Raw genomic sequence first — 21,999 nt, 5'->3', positions numbered from 1 at the left:
TAGCGAAGTAAGGCTAGGAAGATTTACCCAAGGAAGAATTACTCCTGCATCTTTGGACTGGAGCTGTGGGTAACACCTGTTGAACAGTGAAGAGTGCCTCACCAGCCTACTGGGAGCAAGAGAAGCAAGCTGTCAAACTCATATATAAATCCAATTTATCAATCTTGGACAAGTTTATTAAGCCCTTATTAGTTGACAAGACCAATTATCTGTATCTATTCTAGTAATTAAAATAGGATCAGGTCCTGGGCTTGCACAGTGACATGCAATCATCTGTGCTTTTTATTAGAAAGATCCCTGGTATGGTTTTGACTCGCTCTCCTGGGCAAGGCCTTTGAACGATGCCGTGTACCAGGGCCTATTCATCTCTGACAGTCGTGTTACCAGCCTTTCCTTTTAGAGGTGGACAAAAGAGAGCTTTTAAAGTAACACAGGGCAGGTCATGCTAGTGGATCTCAGGGCCAGAGCATGGTTTCTGGCCCATTGTTTTTAACAATAGAGAGGTGACTGCTGAGGTCAGCTTGGGGTCTGTTAGCGGACCCTGAGAATGTACCAGACAGACACCCTGAAAGCACATGCAGTTTCTGGCTGCAGCACAGATAAAACATGTCTGGCTGTAACATGAACTTTCTTCTGTTCTTCTGCCAGTTCAGTTCCGCCCCAAACTGGATAGGACACTTTTGGGGCTGAGGGGAATGTTGTTTTTATTGAATAGGGTCTTTGTTAACACAAGGCTTCTGAGACAACATTACAACACTACCTTTTGCATCCTGTGCTGACTACTTGCTGTTTGTGGCAGATACTGACTTGATACTGTAAGTGGACAAAGTCATTTGTGTGGACAGCGGGTTTATCATGGGTGCTGACATTTGAAGCTCTCCCAGAGTAATCTGCCAGTAGGTCTCCGACATCACCTAGAAGGCTTCTTCAGCTCAGTCCAACCTACATGGTCATTTCCTTCTTGATATCCCCTAAGGAGATTATCAGTAAAGTTTATAACAAAGTGTAATAGTCTTCAGAGTGCACGTGAAGCAAGTCAGGTCTCTCAGAGTTGAGGGAAGCATGCTTGTTATTAAGGTAGATCAGAGAGGTTTTTTTCTTCTTTGTTTTAAGCTTATATTTGATAACCTGGTCAGCCTTAAAAGGGATATGACTGTTTGCTAATCCAGTTAGTTACCTGTGCAGCCCTGAAGGGGGACATAACAAGGCTTCCTCAGATAAACAGTATACACCATGCCCAAAATGATGTGCTTTGTTTTCCCTTCAAATAAGACAAGTTTCTCTCTATTACTGTTGTCTTTCCATTATTTGTTTGAAATTACATTTTTCCAACTATTTTTAGATGAGAAACAAAGTGTGTGATGTCACCAAGGCCAAACCTGAATTCAGCACATGGAGAAATGTGCCCTTTCCACATGCCCACTGCTGTAAGCAGTCTTTAATCTATGAAGTAAAGGAATTAACTTACATTCTTTATTTTCATATAGATTCTGAAGCCATAGCTACTATGCAAAAATAACTATTGTGAATGGCTTTTTGCTTCTCTGTTAATAAAACGTCTTCTTGACCGTTCTCTTTTGATTTTTGTTTTCAGTGCGCATCACAGTTCAGTAGTGAGACAAGTATCTACCTATTTGTATATGGAGACCTAACCGCTTGCTAGTTTAAATCACCTCTAGCCTGTGTTCTTAATAAAGTCCCTCCTACTAAAAGGTCATCATCTCTGCACATGACATTATTTATGTGCAAAGCTCAGTCCAGCTATGAATGTGTATTTTGGAGCTGTCATCCGTGAAAGTTTTTGTTGTCACTAAGGTTATATATATCTTACCTGAAATAAACTTTGCAGTATCTTATCCCTATGCGCATAGTAGGTATGTATGATGGTGCCTCTGGGTTTTTTAGCTCTGTACTCAAACAAATGGAAACCATAAATGAAATCTTGACCCTGGGAAGTCAATTACAGTTTTGGGTCAACATCACAGGGGCAGAATTCCAAATTAATCTTCCTCACTCCATGAATCATTCTTACAATAAAATGATTCCATGTATTAATCTCACACACTCATCACATTCCTTGTCCTTTGACTATCTAATTTTTCCTGCAATTTCAATAGACCATATATTGCTTGGAAGAAGTATAGGATATTACAAAATAATACTGCACATGATGGAGAAACTTGTATCAACATCGTATCTAAGGTTAGACGAGCAAATTCTTCATTCTCTCTGAAAATTATCAAGGGCATTTCATATAAATGCTTTCTTGCGTGATGTGTTAATAGACTGAATCTGCCTGGGGTATGTGCTCGTTTGGCCACATCATTAGGTGAAAGAGTAAACTGCTTGTCAAATACTGCTGGTACAGTGCGTTTCTGAGTGTGATGTGATCATGCAGTACAAGAACAAGGCATTCACATCTCAAGCATCATGGTTCAACTGGTATTGCTTTAAGATAATTAGTAGATTTTAAGTTTGCTCTTATTGTAATAAAATGAACCAGATATGTACCTAGTCTGTGCAAAAATGCTATTGGATGCTTTCATTTTCTTTGACAGAGCAGTAAGAAATTACTTGGTGATTTTTTTTTTTTTCCTGATTGCACATTCTGCATAATATTTGTTGTGGCCTGTTGCTGTCATCCCAGTCACAACAGGCCCTCAGAAATTAATGACCATATAAGTAATATGCATATGGTATGATAATGTATTCTCATTAGGGAATTTATTGTTGTGATGAAGAGTCTGGACCTCAGGTAGTGACATCTTTTACAAGTCTTCTGAAAACCTCCCTAAAATACGAAATTAGAGACAACATAAAGACTGAGATGGGGAAGCTAACATTAGGTATACTTGTGGCACAACATTTCTTGAACATGACAATTCCATTTTGGAATAAAAGGGATACTACAGGGTTACCATTTTTAGTTCCGATGTAAGATAACATTAAGACATTCTTTGTAAAGTAACTGAAAATGTTGCATCTATACATGCTAAAAAGCCAGCGTTGATGCACTCACATCACACATGTGAAAATGCTGAGTTCAGCTCCCTGATCCCAGTTGGGCACCCTCAAACATTTTGATGGCTGGAATGTGGAGTTAGTTTCCATTCCCATAATCTGGATAGTCTGTATCTGCTTTTCACATACTTAGCAATTTAATAAAAAATTATTTGTGCCAGTTGCAGAGAGAGGACATAGACCAGTAGAAGTCACCAGAAACCTATAATTCACATGACATTAGAACAGGTAAGTAGTCTTGCTGGTGGGAATCTGCCATGTCCAGAGTGAGTTAATGCAAGAGTCTGGGACTCAACATTAGGTTTCTACACCCAGAACACCTAATCACATGGATGGGGAAGAGTTTTTTTTGTCAGAAAGTCTGCTAACATTCCTCAGAAATATTTCCAATGCACCTTCACAGGGCATTATTGTTCCAGTGAAACAATGCTTTTTATTTAAAAAAAAAAAAAAAGTTTCATTAACTGATATTTATTCTGACCAACAGTAGTATTAGATTGTAGACTAAATCTTATTATGGTTAATTGATCCAGATGCAAACTCATAAGGGTCATGTTCACTGTTGAGATCCCATTCCTTTGTGCCCAGAGATTATATCAACCTGGGTGTGGTTGTGGCGGTGTGTTGGGGGAAACTGTAGTGTAAAGGCTGTTACAGTTCCCACCACGGCCACTGTTACACTCAAATTCACACACACAAGCGACCCTCAGCTGGTTCTTCAGGGTAGTTTTTCTAGTTATACTGATCCTCCACAGCAGCACAGATCCAGCAGGGATTAATAATACAGTTGCTTGATGTACTCCAAGTTAAAAAAGGGTTTAGCAAAATCTACTTCCATTAGAAAATGATGTGTTGAGAAACAGCTTTTCATTATTTTCTAATATTTCAGTTAGTATTTGAAACTTCTCCAATTCAGGTTTATCTACCAGAAGTATTATTTGGTGAATATTTGAAACTATATTACAAACTTCAAATTTTAACATGAAGTTTTAACTTTACATTTTAAATCTGGATTTACTATTGTTGATTATGTATTTCATGGTGTTAATAATTTATAACATTACTATAGGACAGTTCTAATTTTCACTTTTTATTTATAAAATCATCAAGAGCAGCTGATACTTAAGTGCAGGTTGAAATATTTTATCTAATTATCTGGGTCAATGTGTCCCCTATTTGTATTGTAATGAAAGAGTTTGACACGTTAGTGCTGTGATTTAAAAAACAAGATCACTTAGTGTGTTGTTCAAGTGCTAGGCATTTTCAGTCCCCTTGTGTTAGCTGGAGTGTTTTTCTTGACCCTGAAAACCTCTGATCCCCTAATTAATAAGACAAACGCTTATATTATTTTCTAGATCAAAGCATCACCTGCTTCTGGTTTTGGTGGAACAGTTTGATATGTTGACACTTTGATATAGAAAATAAGATGAGCTGTTGTAATCTGCACTAAGTAGCAGCTGCTAATGTAAAAATAACAGAATGGTTAGAAGTGGGAAGTCATAATGTGTCACAACATGACCTGCTCTATCATGTAGTATGTACTTCTCTTATTGACAGGATGTGTAAAATGTAAAAGCATTAAAAACAGTTAGGATAAAAATATTTCTTCAATGGTTTTAAAACAATTTTCCAGATTTTTTTTCTTGATTATTCATTCTAATTCAGAATGAAAGAAGCCTTTGTCCCCCCTCCCAGTCTCCTGCTGCCCTGAGAAGACACCTGACCTGTTACTGTCCAGCTGGCCTGCTAATATCAGCAGAAAGATACTTCTGCACCCAAGAAATTGGGGCAATTCTCAGTTGTCCATTTGTGGCTAGATTCCATTTCAGACTCCAGATAACAGAGGATCAAAGGCACAGAAAGACATCTTATTGCCATCTTTCCCCATTATACAGCTTTACCGAGTGTAAATGATTGAGTCCATAAATTGCAGAAATGACCTTTGAGACTCTCCAGACTTCTCATCCAGCCATTTTTTAATCCATAGGAATATGCTGGCTCAGTAGAAAGAAAGCTGCTGGTAGCAACTGTTACTGAGTTAAGGAATACTTGCACATTAACAGGTATCTCAGTCAAGCCAGGGGAAAATGCTTTGGGTGGGAAAGTTGTCAGTTCTAACTGGGTTAATTGTAATTTCAATAAGAATAAAGAAAGAATAACTCATCTACAAGAATACTTATTAAGCAATAAATTTATGTCTTAGAAAACAGGAGATAGAGAGACAAATGAAAATTGCCAGAGATTAAGCTAACTTGGCCCTTGGAAAGAAAATTAAAACAAACAAAATTATAACAACTGAAATGAGAACAAGGAAAGAGGAGATGTGCCATGGCTCTGAGAATAGCATGGAGTTCAAGGATAATCCAGACTAGGTCCAAAAGTGTGTGATTTTATTTTTTCTTTTTCTCTCAGCATTGGCCAGCAATGATGTCAACTATGAGAACAGGGGTTAAGAAAAGTGAATGTATGGAAATGGAGTACATCATAGCTGTTTCATAGATTATTGTGCTCAGATTGGGATAATGGATGGTTTCCATCCCCAATTCTGAAAGAGCTAGTACCTGAAATTACAGGAATGATAGTAAAGTTTTTCAATAAATCCTATGAGGCTGTGTATGGTATAATATGATGGGGAATTAGCAGAGGCAGCATCTAAATTTAGAAGGACAAAAACCATAATTCTACCTATTGTAGACCAGTTAGTCTTTATTGTGAGGCTTCAGAGAAAATTTGGAAGGAAAATGTTTTTACAGCATGGATCTATCAACAGTAGACTGAAGTACAACTTTCACCCATGTAAGATCATGCAAGAATTCTTCTTTGGTATGATAACTGGTTATTATATAAGTTGACATATAAGCTTATATGTGGTGCCATATGGAAAATTATTAATTATAGTGGAGAATGTGTATATTGTTATTTTACAAGCAGGCACAAGCTTAATGTGGGAAATACTGGTTGCTGTTAACTGGGCTCGCCTAGCATCTCTTGTTTAGAAGGATGGGCACACTGAGCTCATGTCTGTCTGCAAAATGTCATGTACCCACGAAGGAGATGAGGGATTAGTCAAAGGCAATAAGGAACTAGTTAGCAGGAAGGCAACAGCAAACAACAGGCAAGAACAAACAGCTTTGAAAGGAGAAACGTTAAGGTCCAAGGATTTCACTAGTGGAATTTCTCTCCAGATTCTCATCAATTGATGCTGAACCAGTTCTCTTTAATGCTGTCATTGAGAACCTTTGGCATGAACAGCAACTGTGTACCAACAAAAATTGCTTGATGACACAGAGCTGGGAGATGTTATTAATACAAAATGGAGATATTATCAATACGAAGTAAGTTCAAGCTATCTTGCAGAAAGATTGGAACGGCCTTAAGTGCTGGAAAAATAAAAGCAGTGGGGTGGGATTCAGTGGTACCAAGTGTAAGGTATCATCATTTCAGGATGAATAATAATTTCCACTGTTAGCTGTGTAATACCAGTGGGCAGGGAAAAGGCACAGATACCAGAAGGTGACTGAGCAGTCCTGTCAGGTAAGACATTTCAACTGGAGTTAGGACATCTGCTAGCAGAGTACTGATGAGAGATGGGTTTGAATTGATCAGGAGAACAGAGAGCGTGATTGCTGAGAGGTAACAGAAAAGGTTGATTGTTTAGCCTCCACAAGAAAGGAAAAATATATGCTCTCTATAAACATATGTAGGTGGAAATATCTATGCTTTCTATAAAAACATGAGAAAAAAAAATCAGTAAAAACATAAAGCTATGAAGCTTTATTACTCAAGTTCATTGAATGTTTTTTTCCTTCTGTTGGGTGTTGGAAAGTATTATAAAAGCCATCTCTCACTCGCAGGGAACCTGACAGCATAGGATTCTTACCTCTTTCAATTTAGATTAGAGTTGAGGGTTCTCAAGTTTGCCCTAGAGGAATTAGGAAAACATAAAAACTAGTTTTGCCCTCTGTTTTCCTTTGCTTAAATCTTGTATTTTTCTAGCCTTTGGGTTAACAAAACATAACATTGTTCATTTAAATATTTTGAAACAAAAACAACAGCAAAAGGATCAGTAATGAGATTTTCTTAGTTAAGATCTGGCTATTTTAACTTTGATAGAAAGCAATTAGCTTTTAGATTTAATTAGAAAATTTAAATTTTCAAAAAGTAACTTTGCTAAAATGCAAAATGGGAGAAGTGTAGAAACAAGAATTCTCTTTTGCAGGAAAGTGGGGTGGGGGAACAGAGAAGGGAGAAGGATCTATCTATGTTAAATATGAAAGTGTAGAAACTTCTGGGCAAAACAAAATTGTGAGAAAGACACCATATCCCAGTGGTCAGAATACCCTCTCAGGTTCAAACAGGAATTTCACTGTGACCCCTATACCAAAGTGGTGACCAACCTCACCTCTAAACTGGCCTTTTTAGGAAAAACCTCCACCAGAGGTACCTGACTGTAATTCTTTTTCTTCTTGTGTTCCTTCTTTACCCTACCTTCTAAAAAATGTAATTAAAACTGTTCCTTTTCTATGAGGAGTTCTGATTTCCACAGTTTGACATTTTCCAAAGGGATAATATTTTGTTAAAAAGTTCCCAAGCAGCTATTGTTATTACTAGAGGTGATCTCATGTAGGATTTTTGCCATGTGCACTATGGATGGGTTTCAATATACATTATAGGAGTCTTCCAAAGGTTTTATAGTAGTGAAGGCACAATTATTATATTTAGCAATTTAACTTTGTGATGGGCACTGTTTTCCTTTTCATCTTCTAGTGAAGAAAGACATCTCTGTTTTAGGAGGATATTTGAGTCATTTATTTGTGTTTACCACTCATCAGGCCTGTGAATGCTGGGTAATTTTGTTGCATGGCTGAATTTTTGCTGCTCTCATGCAGCTCCCTAGTATCAAACGCACTACATGCTACTGAGGAGGTTAGCAAATGTCTACTTTTCTTCCCTTCAGTTTTCATAGCTGGTTTCTGGTTGCTTTTTTTTTTTTTTTTTTTTTTTTTTGCTTTTTTTTTAATCCAAAGCACCTGATTCTGCTGTTGTTTTTACTGGTGCATACCCAGATGCAAACCCAGTCAAATCAGCGCAGTTTTCTCTGCTGAAAAACCACTATAAATAAGAGTCTTCAAACTCTAGTGCCTTCTGACTTTTGTCCTGAAAAGCAAGTGGAACATTAAGTGTATTTTTTATGATAGTTCTCCAAAGAGACTAGCCGTTAATCTCTCCGTGAGTAGGTGTGTCAGCTGCAAACATTTCCTTCCAGTCTACCATTTCAATCACACTTCACAGTACACTGAAAATTGGCAAGGATGTTAATTATTGGCCTCTAGAACAAACCACCTACTTTGATTCAAGCGTGTTTTCCAGTTTTTAAGAATGTTGTTTCACCTACAGAACAGTATAATTACAGAAAATAGCTTGGTTTGGCTAACATCCTTATGTTCCGTGAGTTCTGCTTGCAAGGCAGCGAGCAGCACTGGGCAAGAGGCTCACCTGCAGAAGATTTTAACCTCTTGCTGACAGGAGTTAGGGCTTGCCAGCATCCAGTGCATTGTTTTCAGTATCAGAAGCTCTAAACCACTGTCACTCAGTGGTTAAACATTAACACTTTCTGCTTTTAAAGCTGAAGGAACCCTCTGAATAGTAAGAAACTTTGTTTTTATTCTCCAGGGAACTTCCTGTTAAAATTTTATGAATGTCTGTTACAAGGAGCAATTACAGCAGTGGGTCCTGTACCCAGGCATTGCAAAACCCTGAGTGCAACAGGACACAATGAGCAGCATGGTGCAGAGACTGGTTGTGTAGCTGCACTTGTGCAATGTGGTGTTTAATAAAATTTGCCAGGAGTCAGCCACATATCCTGGACAGGATTGTTCAACCAGCAAAATAAATTGCCCATAGATGACTGGGAATTGACAGTAAACAGTAAAACACCTGTCTTGAAGACTTACAGTCTTAACAGACAAACAGGAAACAGAAGCAAGTGGGAGCCCTCTTTTAGGAGAGAGATTTTGAGGCATACAGACAAGAGTTGTTCACGATTATATAGCGACTTTGGCAGAGTTAGAGGCTGAACTCTGCATTTCCCTTCATGTGTTCATAGCTCCTGTAACAGGTCTTTAATTTTCTAAGAAATTTTTCTGCAACACTGTCCCGAAGAGTTGGCAGAATCCACAGTCAGCATTTCTCACACATGTTCCTCTTGGTTTGGGGCTCTACAACTTGTGCAATTAATAACTTACACCATAAATTAAAAACATTGGAAAACAGCCCAATGCTTAGGCTCATGTGTCAAAGAATTGCTGTGCAAGCCTGGTCTTATTTGTTGTTACAACAATTAATCATCCGCTGATTTAAAGGTAATTTATATGGTACCTGGGCCCTCAGGAGAGTCCTACAGTGCTATCAAAACTGGACTTTTAAAATTAATGCTGATTAAGGTATAGAGCTGTATAAAATATACATGAGTACTTATTTCTCCTACCTCTTCTTTAGCCATAAGGCCGTGTCAGGCTGGCTACCTTCCTGACTTACAAGCCACATGCTGCAATTTTCATAATGGCAGTGACTCACGAGCCCTTCGCAGCGTGGTGTGAATAAACATTGGGAGGGGGAACATCCGGGAGGGTTCACAGGTGGGAGATGACAGCAGTTGCTCAGGGATTCCCTCCCTCTACTGTAAACCAGATCCTGGGTGAGAATGCGCCCAGATCCCAAAGCAAGCCAGCAGTGCCAGTCTCAGCAGCCCCCGTGGGCTCATCGCCTGCCACTGCTCAGGGTGTGGGTTATCCAGCAGCTCTCCTGCCAGTAACATCAGGCAGTGACTCCCACCATAGGAGCTGTACATAACAGCTGGAGAGCCATATGCAGACTAAGAGTCATGCATCGGTAGTTTGCAGCCAAGTGCCTTGCTTCACTCTATATGTTGGTCAATGGTTTTGTACTATAGGAACATTATATCAATATGAAATATGTTTGCTGATAAACACTTGGCTGAACTGAAGAAGTCAAACCTTAGCCATTTAAAAAGTGTACCATATACGTGAGGGAAACCATTCAAAGCATTATTCTGCTGGGGAAAAAGAACTAGAAACAATTGTAATGCTAGAACAAGAAGGAATTTTTCATGAGAATTAAATAAGCAGTGTTACAAAACAGTATAACTTTGTATATGTAATTATAATAAAGCATGGCTGAAATGAACACACAAAGTATTGTTATGTTTTCAAAGCAATATGGATATTCTGAGTAAATTGTTTACTTTTTTTATTGTTTCACAGGCAGAATTGACAGCCTTGCAACAAGAAAAAGAGGCTGCTCTTCAACAGTGCAAAAAATTAGAAGAAGAAATCCAGACATTGCGCGTTTATTACAGGTAAAATAATTATTACTAATATAAATCAGTCACTCATAGGGGAAATTTTCTGAACTGTGTCTGACTGTGAGTGAGGAAATGGCCTTATCAAATAGGTATTTGTTGGAAATGTGAATACATCAATGAATCAAGGCCTGCATTTCTGCTTTACTGCTCACCAACCATCTCTTTGAAATAGAAATCCTTTTCTTGTAGCCTAAATTTTGTATTAGTTTCCTCTAAGAGAAGGGGAAGGTTCTGGCAGTTGATTCTCATAAAAATGAAGAAGCTGTGTTATAGCAATGTGTTCACTTAAAATCATGAGAACAAAAGAACCAGTTGACATAAGTGCTTGTGTCTTCCCTGGTTGTTTGCACATACCTAACAATCAACATAGATTTTAAAATAATAAAATCTGTAATTCTAAAAGACTGTTTTCTTTTTCAACACCGATATAATAGGTATGTTTTAATTCCTTACATTCTGTAGCAGTACATAGAATGAGAGAAATAGTCATTCTCTCATTAATTTAGGTGGGCTGCACTGAACATTCGCATGGATCAGTGGGTTTTAATCCCTAAGGAAGAGCTCTGTGTGGTCCAGTGAAGGAGTTAGGTTGTTTTATGGAGTGATGTTGGGTTACAGCTCTCATTTCATCCTGACCTCCTGTGTGAGAGGGGATACAGAGCTGCCAGCAGGTTAAAGGCAGGAGAATTGGCATCAACACAGCAGCAAATTGTGAACCTGAAGGCTGAATGTCTGTGATGAGGGATGTGGGCTGCAGAGGTAAATAATAAATGTAGTGTGAATATTATGTTCATTGGAAATAAAGAGGACTAGTTAGTTATGGCTAAAAAGCATTTGCAGTAGCAGAACTGTGTATGTTTTCAGTGTTTCAGCATTTACAAGTGAAAAATACTCGGGTTTCTAGAGGTTTTTTGAGTTTCCCCTTCTCATTAAGTTTATTAAAACCTTGGAGGGAAGTTTCAAAACCAACTTTTGTTCCTAAATCTCATAGGCATTTATTTAAAGCTTGTTAATAGTGAATAGAAACCCCAAGCAATTTGTGATTATTGCTTTTAATGAATTTGGTCAGTATTTAGTATGTGCTCAAATTATGGTATGATTTACCAAGCTAGAAGGAATTTATTATAGTGCCCTTATTACTCATTTAAACGGGTTTTGCAGAATAATTTAAAAACTGAAATGCATGTTTTGTATTGATATTTCAGAAATTAAGAGTTTGCTTGTGTTTGTCTCTGCACAGTGCAGATTTTTCATTTACTTTTGAGTTTTATTTTTAACATAGTGTATCAAGTATGAACTAACATACAGCATTTAACAAGTGTAGTAGGCAGCAGCTGCAGTTTACTCATATAAATGCTTTAAATCTCAAAAATGTTAACAGTAATGACTTGAGGGAATCATTATTAGAATGTACCATGTTATTAATTTATGGCCCTTAATTTCAACAGGCAAAATTTCACTGTAAGTTTGATGATGGCATTTACAAGATTTAGGCATAAGGTGTGGAAACATTCACCTAAATATCCCCTGAGGCAAGAACTATTGTATCGCTATTGAGTTATACAAGTTGCATACTAATTTAGAACATCAAAATTGAAAGATTTTATCTTGTACTTCACTGTCCTTAGAGGATGTTTTTCTTCTAATGCAGTCTGAAGTGGACCCACAGAGTCACAGATTGATTGAGATTGGCAGGTCATCTTGTACCACCCTCCTGCTCCAGAAGTCCACCTAGAGCAGTTGCCCAGGTCTGTGTTCAGACAGGTTTTGAATATCTCCATGAATGGAGACTCCACAACATCTCTGTATAGACACAGTGTCTCTGAGCGTACAGAGACATGGCTCAGAAAGCCAAAGGCCACCCAGAGTTAAGCCTGGTGAGGGATGTAAAAGTCAACAAGAAGACCTCATATAAGTGCATAAGTAGCAACATTTGAGGTCTCGGGCCTATCTTTTGCCTTGGTTAGAAATTAATTGCACCATTTTGAGTATTCTTATGAACTACTTAATGTTTCAGTTACAGTTTCCCTTATGTTACATGAGCATCTGCAGTCTCTGTCATCCAGTAGCGTGGCAGTACTTTGAACACATGCCAGATGAGACAAATGAAGAAAATAATACATGTCATGTGTGCATAAAGCTTTGGGGATTGTATCAGGCCAAGGGTAGGATGGCCACAATAATATTGAATGACAAAGCAGAGAGTGTTTCCCAGGTCATCCCACAGGAATGAAATTTTTTTCTTTTTTTGTATGTGAAAGTTACTTAAGGAATGCTTGTGTAGATGTCTTTTTGTTTCCTTTTACTGCTTACTCTGCTATGGTAATCTAGAGTAAGCACTGAGAGTGCTTTTCTGACAGCCTGTTTGGACTGAGGTGAAAGTTTGGTGCTTTGATCCAAGTGAGTTAGCTAGATGATGTGCTGTTCAACACCACATTTCCCTGGAGTTATTTCTCTTTTGGACTTCAAAGCTCCCCAGTGAGCAACATATAGGCTTCTGCACATGCTCCACTCCTCATATGAACTGTAGAGCTGCAGTGAGACACATTACTATGCAGGGTGCACATTTCCTTCACCTACTGTTCTCTCAACCCTTTGCCAACTTCTCCCACCTTCTGTCGCCTCTACAGTGCCAACATGACATCAACCTGGGAATTTTGACTCCATTTGGTGCCTTCTCCTCCTTCTGCTCTTAGGTCTTCCTTGGCCTTAGAAGAACTATTTTCTCATACTTCTCTTCTCTGTTTCCTTGTTTTAAATGAGATTTCTACATCATCCCTTAACTGAGGAGAAACAAATATAAGAAAAAAAAACAAATACTAGACACTAAAGCTAAATTATACAGGGGATACTTATATATGTGCTCCAGCCCCTGATCATGGCCCTTCTCTGGACTTGATGATGTTAGAGAATATAATATTCAGATGGTAGCATTTCAACCATGCTCCACAGACTGTGTGTGGATATATAATGGTGAAATTCTTGCTGTTAGACTGTTCCTCCCATTCCAGTTTTAAGGGCTATTAACTATAAATTATTTCTACCTAACACGTCAGTATTCATCCTCTTCTTGTATTCTGTGTGGTTTACAGCCACTGCAGTAGAAAGCCAGAATACAACTGCCTAAACATTGTCTCCTATTCTCTGATTGACCTCTGCTCAAACATCTCAACCTATTTGTTCTGCCATCTCTCAGTCTTTTTTAGAGATTTCTCCGATCCAGATTTCTCTCAAGGAGATGTGATGTGTAGCAGAAGATTGGACTGCTCTAGCATCCAGCCTCCCAGTCTAAATAAATGGGAACTCATTTACAGTGGGGCTGCAACCACTAGTGCAGAGTGGTGATCTCAGTCCTTCCTCTAAAGCAACAGCAGGATACCCTGAGCACCTGTCCCTGCAGTTTACCTGAGAGAACTGGTCTTTACATGGCTATTCTTTGATCTCATTTTTTTCAGTTATGGCCATTGTCTCATCTTCCTGCTCTTTTCATCCTGTCTGCTCACTGCTATTCTGGCAGTTGCTGGTTGTTTCAGTATTAGTTGCTTTAGACATAACATGGTGTAATTACAGCCATTAAGAATAATAACTGGATAATGATAGTACTGTAAACCTACTGTTCTTTTTGCAGAATTATTTTGGGGAGATCAGGGAGAAGACAGCAGTTGTGTTTTAAGTATTCTCTGTCTTTGCAGCTATGACTTCTATTTTATTCAAGTGTTTCAGACACCTGACATCAAACATAAATCTTGAGCTAATTAAATTTCCCGCTTCCAAGTAGAGGAGAGATTCTCTTTTATACCAAAGAGATGAGGCACTCGCATCTATTATGAAGTGGGAGACTTCATGTCTTCTTATGAAGGAACCTAAGGCACTGCAATTCGATACAGCCCAACATATAGAAAACAATGGCTCTGTGAGGGAACACTAAGGTTTTTGTTTGTCTTTCATTATTATAAAAAAACTCAGGTACTACCCAAACTGTATTTCTTAGTTTATTCTCTACATGTGAAGTCCTACTGATTTCTGTGGGTGATTTGGATGAGCAAGGAATGAATATTTAGCCCTTGTTTGTGGTTTGTTTTTTAAACATGCATGCTTTCTTCCTGCTTGCTCACTGAACTGAGTGCTGAAACTAGTAAAAAATATATGGGTTTTTATTTTCTTTTAAATTAGATTGGTTAAAACCACATCTTCTCAGAGCAGCCTATGGAGGTTTCAGTGAATTTTAGTCAACTCATGGGGGCCAGGAGAGCCAACACCCTGGTAATTTGGACCCAGGATTTAAAATCTGCAGGTTCAAGTTTCTCCTCTGTTATTGTGCCACTTTCCAGTGGGATGCTGCAGCCCAAAAAGAATTGGCATTGTAAGTTGGCAGTTCTTTCTCACTCTGTAGTCCTATAAGCATTTTCCCACTGGTAAGCCCCTCTGTCTTCTTTCCTTTTGTCTCCTTATTGCTTGTGCAATCACAGCGCTTAGTGTTACAGGAGATAAAAGTCAGAGCTTAGGGGCTGCTTCATGAACTGGATCAGATAGCTGAAGGGGGAAAAACAGATCAGTAAGCTGCTCTGTTTTGGCAAAGCACCTGCATGAAGTTTTACTGGTGCTACTGAGATGGCTGTATTTCACCATGTCTTGGTGCAGGTGAGCAGTGGAGGTAGAGCCCTACCTTGTTATCTTTATGTATTTCACACTTTATTGGATTTATTTTACTTCCCCCACCCCTCACACCATTCCCTAACTTCTTGTTGTCTAGCCTGGAATTGATTATTGTCTCTCCTTCTGCATTTGCTCTACTTTCTAGTAATAATAAAGTCAGAGACCAACTTCATAAATCAGTGGACAGGGAACTTTCTTGCAAGTGTGGCAGACCAGACTCACATCTGAACTCCAATTAATATTTGACCATTTGCATGGAGGAGAAGGTAGAGAGAGACTCCAGTATATACCATAAGCTTGGTATTTATGGTGCCTGTTTGGCAGGTAATGAAAAGCAAAACAGTGTCTGGACCTGGTGGGGAATGTCTTTTTTTTGCCTCCCAATGGAATATTTTAGCCATAAGAGTGCTCTGTGAGCTTCCTCTGTCTCTCATTCATTTAGAGACACACACACGAAATAGTTTTGACTTCTTTTTTTGCCCTGATGTGATTTTGAAAATTTTCCCATCTCACTGGAAAAAAAAAAATGTAGCATGAAAAAACAATTTCCTGCTCAGCTTTAGTGATTTATAAAAACTTCAGGAGAGAGGAAGCACTGAACTGTCAGAGATCCTGGCTGCCTGATGGAATAGCAAGCCACCCCACACCATCCCTGCAGCCAGTATGGAGGTGAATATAGTACACTCAAATTGCCTTGTGCTGCTGTTGACTCAGGCATGGTTTGGTCTGACCTACATTTTATGAAATCTTTGTGCCTGATGTTTTCAGGGGTTGGCTCTTGGCCTTCAGAGGTGCCTTGCCAATATGAAACATTAAGCAGCAGGTCTGAGGAGGAACATGGGCAGTGTAAATATGGACCAAAGTGTCTAACAGTGATGCAGTTTGTAGCATGTACTATGCTATTTCTGCTACTGCTTCTGTTATTATGTTATACTGGCAAACTTTCTCAAGCTTTTAAGATTAGTTGAGGACCAACCAGTCACTCGTTGTGCCAAGCACATTAAAGCTAGAAAGACTCTGCAACTCCTTATACTGTATTTCATCACACTTGAGCAGACTTTTTCCCTACCTATTTGCTGTCGGGGTAATGTGAACTAAAACAATGCTTATCTTGTAATTTTTGCTGTGATGGAACTTTTCAGATGAGTTTCTGCTCTTCTGTAAGAGCAGGGATTTGCGTGACAGAAAGGAATTCCTTGCCATCAGATGCTGATATGGTCTCACAAGTCTATAAATGGCCCCTCTCACTTTCTGTAAGCAGCTCTCCTTTACCTGGCCGATTCCTTCCCTTTCTCTTTCACCTCTGCTCTGTGTGGTTTTCTGTTATGACTTCCTTGCTTTCTTAGTGAGATGAAAAGTCTAGATAATTTTGTTCTGTGCTTTTTGGAATAAGTACATAGATAGGGGCTTGCAGGAAATGTTTTTCAAATTTGTTAAAGCCTACTAAAATTTAGTTATTGGAAGGTAGGTTTAAAGTTTCTGGAAGAACTACAACTACCTGTGAACAACCGACTGACTGCTATTGATTGGTTTGAGTAGATTAGTGATACAAAGTATTCTACTCCTGTAGAAATACTTGTAAAAATTAGGACACTGAGGTCAGTAGAGTTAGTATCTATTCTGTATAATGTAAGGATACTCAAAAGAAACATTGTAAAATCTATAACGAGCATACCCAGGATTATGAAATCTGTTATCTGGTAGAAAGGGTATGTGACTAGAGGCTACATATTCTGATTCTGCCATTGAAATGCTGGATGAATATAGATGAAACACACCACTAAACCCTGCTTCAGCTGCTTTATTTGTATAACTGAATAAGAAGTTTTACCATTTTCCATAATGCCTTTAGAGATCTATGACTATGAAAATGCAGGTACTCCTGCTTTAAAACGAGGGAAGGAAAACAGATACAGGATAAGAAGCAGCCCTCTCTAGAGCAAGTTAAAGAAATACAGGAAAACTGTGTGGGCAATAAGAGCTGTTTGAAAGACAAATTTTCCCATGGGAAGTTTGAAAGAAAATCTAAAACTGAAAAAAAAAAATAAAAAAAAATAAAAAAATTCAGCTTGCCCTATAAATATTGTATGAAAGGGAATTTCTTTCATTATTAATATGATATTTAGAAATAAAGTAATAACATTCTCAGGAGGACTTTAAATGCCATTTTTTTTTTGTTGATTTTTCACAGGACATGTTTTTATGTTAAAGTGACAATTTAATAATAAAAAAAAAATGTTCATTTTGATGTATTTCAGTTCTTTTCCGCTGAAAAACTGAAACAAAACATCATTTCAAGTTGAAATGTCAAAGCAAAAGAAAAATTTTCACTTAGAAATTTGCCACAGGAAACCAACGTAATTTTGTGTTGGAATTTACATCTTCTAACAAGGAAAAATATTTGTTTGGTAAGAAGACTTTCCACATGGACAATTTTCAGCCAGTGCTTTTCTCACTTTGAGCTTAACCCCACTCACAGTGGAGTGAATGGAAAACTCTCAGGAAGCATCTAGAAATTCAGGTGGCAGGAAAAGTCCTCTCCCTGTCACAGAACATGAGCCAGAAGACTACCCACCAATTGTGTTTACAAAGAGAGAAGCCAAGAGGAAGGTATTTTCATTATTCAGTTGCCTTTTTCAGTTAGAGATTTTATTGCTAAATGCATGTCATAGAATCAAAGAATCATAAAATGATTTCGTTTGGAAGGGACCCTAAAGACCGTCTAGTCCAACCCCCCTGCCATGGGCAGGGACACCTTCCACCAGCCCAGGTTGCTCACAGCCCCGTCCAACCTGGCCTTGAACACTGCCAGGGAGGGGGCAGCCACAGCTGCTCTGGGCAACCTGTGCCAGTGTCTCACCACCCTCACAGTGAAGAATTTCTTCCTTACATCTAATCTAAATCTACCCTCTTTCAGTTTAAAGCTGTTACCCCTTGTCCTATCACTACATGCCCTCATAACAACTCCCTATTCAGCTTTCTTGAGGGCTCCCTTTAAGTTCTAGAAGGCTTCTATAAGGTCCCCCTGGAGCCTTCTCTTCTCCAGACTGAACAACCCCAACTTTCTAGGCCTGTTTTTATTAGAGAGGTGCTCCAGCCCCTGATCATCTTCATGGCCCTTCTCTAGACTTGCTCCAACAGGTCCATGTCCTTCTTATATTAGAGGCCTCAGAGCTGAACACAGTGCTCCATGTGGGGTCTCAGGAGAGTGGAGTAGAGAGGGAGAATCCCCTCCCTCGACCTACTGGCAACATTTCTCTTGATGCAGCCCAGGACACGGTTGGCTTTCTGGGCTGCACATTGCTGGCTCATAGTCAGTTTTCCATCCACTAATACCCATAAGTCCTTCTCTGCAGGGCTGCTCTCAATCCACTAATTTCCCAGCCTGTATTTGTGCTTGGGATTGCCCCGACCCATATGGAGGACCTTGCACTTGGCCTTGTTGAACTTCATGAGGTTTGCACAGTCCCACCTCTCCAGCCTCTCCAGGTCCCTCTGAATGGCTCATCCCTTCCCTCCAGCATGTCGACCGCACCACACAGCTTGGTGTCATCGGCAAACTTGCAGAGGGTGCGCTCGGTCCCACTGTCCATATCTCCAACAGAGATGTTAAATAACGCCACATGAAATAGCAGTTAAATGTCCAGCTTGGACATCGAACCATTGACCGCAACTCTTTGAGTGTGACCATCCAGCCAATTCCTTATCCACCAAGTGGTCCATCCATCAAACCCATGTCTTTCCAATTTAGAGACAAGAATGTCATGCAAGACAGTGTCAGAAGCTTTGCACATGTCCAGGTAGATGACGTCAGTTGCTCTTCCCTTATCCATCAATACTGCAACTATGTCATAGAAGACCACCAGATTCATCAGGCACAATTTGTCCTTAGCAAAGCCATGTTGGCTGTCACCAGTCACCTCCTCCTTTTCCATGTGCCTTAGCATAGTTTCCAGGAGGATCTGGTCTATGATCTCGCCGGGCACAGAGGTGACACCAACTGGCCTGTAGTTTCCGAGGTCTTCCTTTTTTCCCTTTTTAAAAATGGGGGTTATGTTCTCCCTTTTCCAGTCAGTGGGAACTTCACCAGACTGCCACGACTTCTCAGATATGATGGACAGTTGCTTAGCCACTTCATCCACCAGTTCCCTCAGGACCCGTGGAAGCATCTCATCAGGTCCCATGGACTTGTGCACCTTCAGGTCCCTTGGTCTCAAACCTGATCTTCTCCTACAGTGGGCAGTTGTCCTTTCTTCCAGTCCCCACCTTTGCATTCTGTATCTTGGACAGTGTGGCTGAAGCCCTTGCCAGTGAAGACTGAGGCAAAAAAGTCATTGAGTATCTCGGCCTTCTCCATATCTCCATATCTCCCTTTTCCTTCCAGGAGGGACCCACATTTTCCTTAGTCTTCCTTTTATCACCAACGTACCTGTAAGAGCTTTTTTTATTACCCTTCATGTCCCTAGCCAGATTTAATTCTATCAGGGCTTTAGCCTTCCTAACATGATCCCTGGCTACCCAGACAGTTTCTCTGTACTCCTCCCAGGCTACCTGTCCTTGCTTCCTTTTTGCCCTTCTTTGCCCTTGCTACCTCTCTGTAGGCTTCCTTTTTGTGTTTGAGTTTGTCCAGGAGCTACCTGTTCGTCCAGGCAGGCCTCCTGGTGGTCTCACCTGACTTCCTCTTTCTCATGATTCATCACTCCTGAACTTAGAGGAGGTGATCCTTGAATATTAAGCAGATTTCTTGCACCTCTCTTCCCTCCAGGGCCTTATCCCATGGTACTCTACCAAGCAGATCCTTGAAGAGACCAGTCTGCTTTCCTGAAGTCCAGTATAACAAGCTTGCTGTGCACCCTCCTCACTGCCCAAAGGATCTTGAACTCCACCATTTCATGGTCACTGCAGCCAAGGCTGTCCTTGAGCTTCACGCTCCCCACCAGCCCCTCCTTGTTGGTGAGAACAAGGTCCAGCATAGCACCTCTCCTCATAGGCTCCTCTGTCACTTGGCGACTGAAGTTATCATCAGCGCATTCCAGAAACCTCTTGGACTATTTATGTGCTGCAGTGTTGTCCCTCCAAAGGGAGGTTGAAGTCCCCCATGAGGACTGTGACTTGTGAGTGTGAGTATGCTCCTATTTGTCTATAAAGGGCCTCTTCTGATCAGTCTTCCTGGTCGGGTGGTCTCCTGTCCCTGCCTTCCCTTTAATCCTGACCCATAAACTCTTGGTTGTCTCCTCAGCCATCCCCATGCAGAGCTCCATGTCACACTGATGACTTTTACTGGAAAAATTTCCATTTTTACATTATCTCCATGCACTGCTTTTCTAACTAATGTGATAGAGGTTTTGTGTTTTGAAAATTGAAGTTTTTTAACGTTGTGTCCAGCATTGCATAATGGTGGTTACTTATCTGGTACGGGTAATTCTTCCAGCACAGGTGTGAAGGCTGTCATTTTTAGAGAGGTTAGGGACTGACTTGGAAGCTTCAGCCACAGTTTTTCAGTGAATAAGTGGGGCTGCTGAGATTTGCACAATTCTGAGCCTCTCAATTACTTGAATAAAATGTAACAGTTTTGTAATAGTTTGCTTTTATAAATTGCAGTTCTTATGATCATGAGAGGAAGAACTAGCACAGAGCAATTTAGGTTTTTTCCTACCACCAAGAAAGCATGTAAGCAGTGGTACGGAGCTGTTGTCTCACTAGCAGCGAGGTTTTTCTGGCTGTGAGTTTGTAAGGAAAAGCCACAGAAGGAGAGGGAGGGAACTACACTGAGTGAATCATCAGTGGTATATTTTCTTTGACAGCAAAGTGAGTTTAGAGAAGCTCTTCACCTACCTGAGCCACTTCATGTTTTGTTTTTGTCTTCTTTTCTCTAATCTGTGCTGTATCAGTGATACAGATTAAAGCATTGCCACCCACAAATGTTTTCATAAACAGCACAGAAGTGCTGTGTATCTTTCACCTTCTTTGCACTGCTAGCTAGCCACACTTAGTATGAAGGCTAGTGAATTGAAAAATACAGCATTGCAGTGTGTGATAGTAAGTTTCTTATGGCAGCTGGTTACTAGTCTCCTGAGTGAGTAAAAGGGCCAAGAATCCGATCTCAGAAGGAGGAGAAGCCTGCAGGTCCTGTAATCTCAGGGTTGAACCCACTGAGATTGCTGATGATTGGAACAAATAAAGTCATGGTCTGACACATAGGATCCACCATGGTGTCTCTCCTGTTATTAAGAGAGCTATTTTTATGCCATTTTTTCCACTTTTTTAAGGTTGCTGCTTTCATTTTTGAGAGGAATACTCGACATGGTTGTTGCTTCCAAGCTTCCAGGGTTAATAGTGTGTTTGTACCATTCAGTAGACACCAGGACAAGAACACTCATCACCACAAAATGAACTTTGAGATGCCCAAATTGTTTCAAGAGTTAGAGTAGGAAATAATTATTACAATAGTGTAAAATTTGTTTGTAAATGTTAACATTATAAAAGCTGTAACTGTAAGGTATCTATCTCTCTCTTTTTGATGTAAATTTGTATTCAGTGCTGGCCAAACTAGACTCATATGTGCAAACAGTACCTGCCCAACAGCCAATAGCCTAAAAGGTAAATACAGTAGATTATTTGGGATTTGTTTGCTTGTTTTCTGTATCTTTTTTTTTTTTAAAAAAAAAAAAAAGTAGGAAAGTAGTGGGGGAAAAAAAAAAGAGTCCCCATTTGTCTTTTGCATTATTTATTTATTATGTATTTATTTTGTTAGTATTTCTGGTGTTTGCAGCAGGAAAAAAAAATCCTTTTATTTCATTTATCTATTCTTTTAAAATAACATAGTAAAAAGTGTTGGGAAGAAACAAAGTGAAGTCACAGTTGGATATTACTGTGACAAGATAGGAGAAGACAATGGTATCTTTTAGTGTATCTGTTATCTGTGGTGTCATTAAAGC

General features: G+C 39.5%; 1 protein-coding gene across 2 annotated transcripts in view; it reads left to right on the top strand.

The window, feature by feature from the left end:
- The window catches only part of MIPOL1 (mirror-image polydactyly 1), a 171,032-nt gene that overhangs the window by 107,435 nt on the left and 41,598 nt on the right, over positions 1-21,999 (top strand). For both annotated transcript variants that reach the window (XM_026849995.1, XM_026849994.1), the window contains one exon: positions 10,305-10,399. In XM_026849995.1, coding sequence (XP_026705796.1) covers positions 10,305-10,399 — 95 coding nt within the window. The remainder of the gene's footprint in view (positions 1-10,304; positions 10,400-21,999) is intronic.

This window comes from Athene cunicularia, assembly GCF_003259725.1.
Source record: "Athene cunicularia isolate RWA chromosome 5 unlocalized genomic scaffold, athCun1 chr5_part1, whole genome shotgun sequence".
NCBI lineage: Eukaryota > Metazoa > Chordata > Aves > Strigiformes > Strigidae > Athene > Athene cunicularia.
The sequence above is the reverse complement of the archived record's forward strand: the minus strand, read 5'-3'. Positions and strand labels throughout refer to the sequence as shown.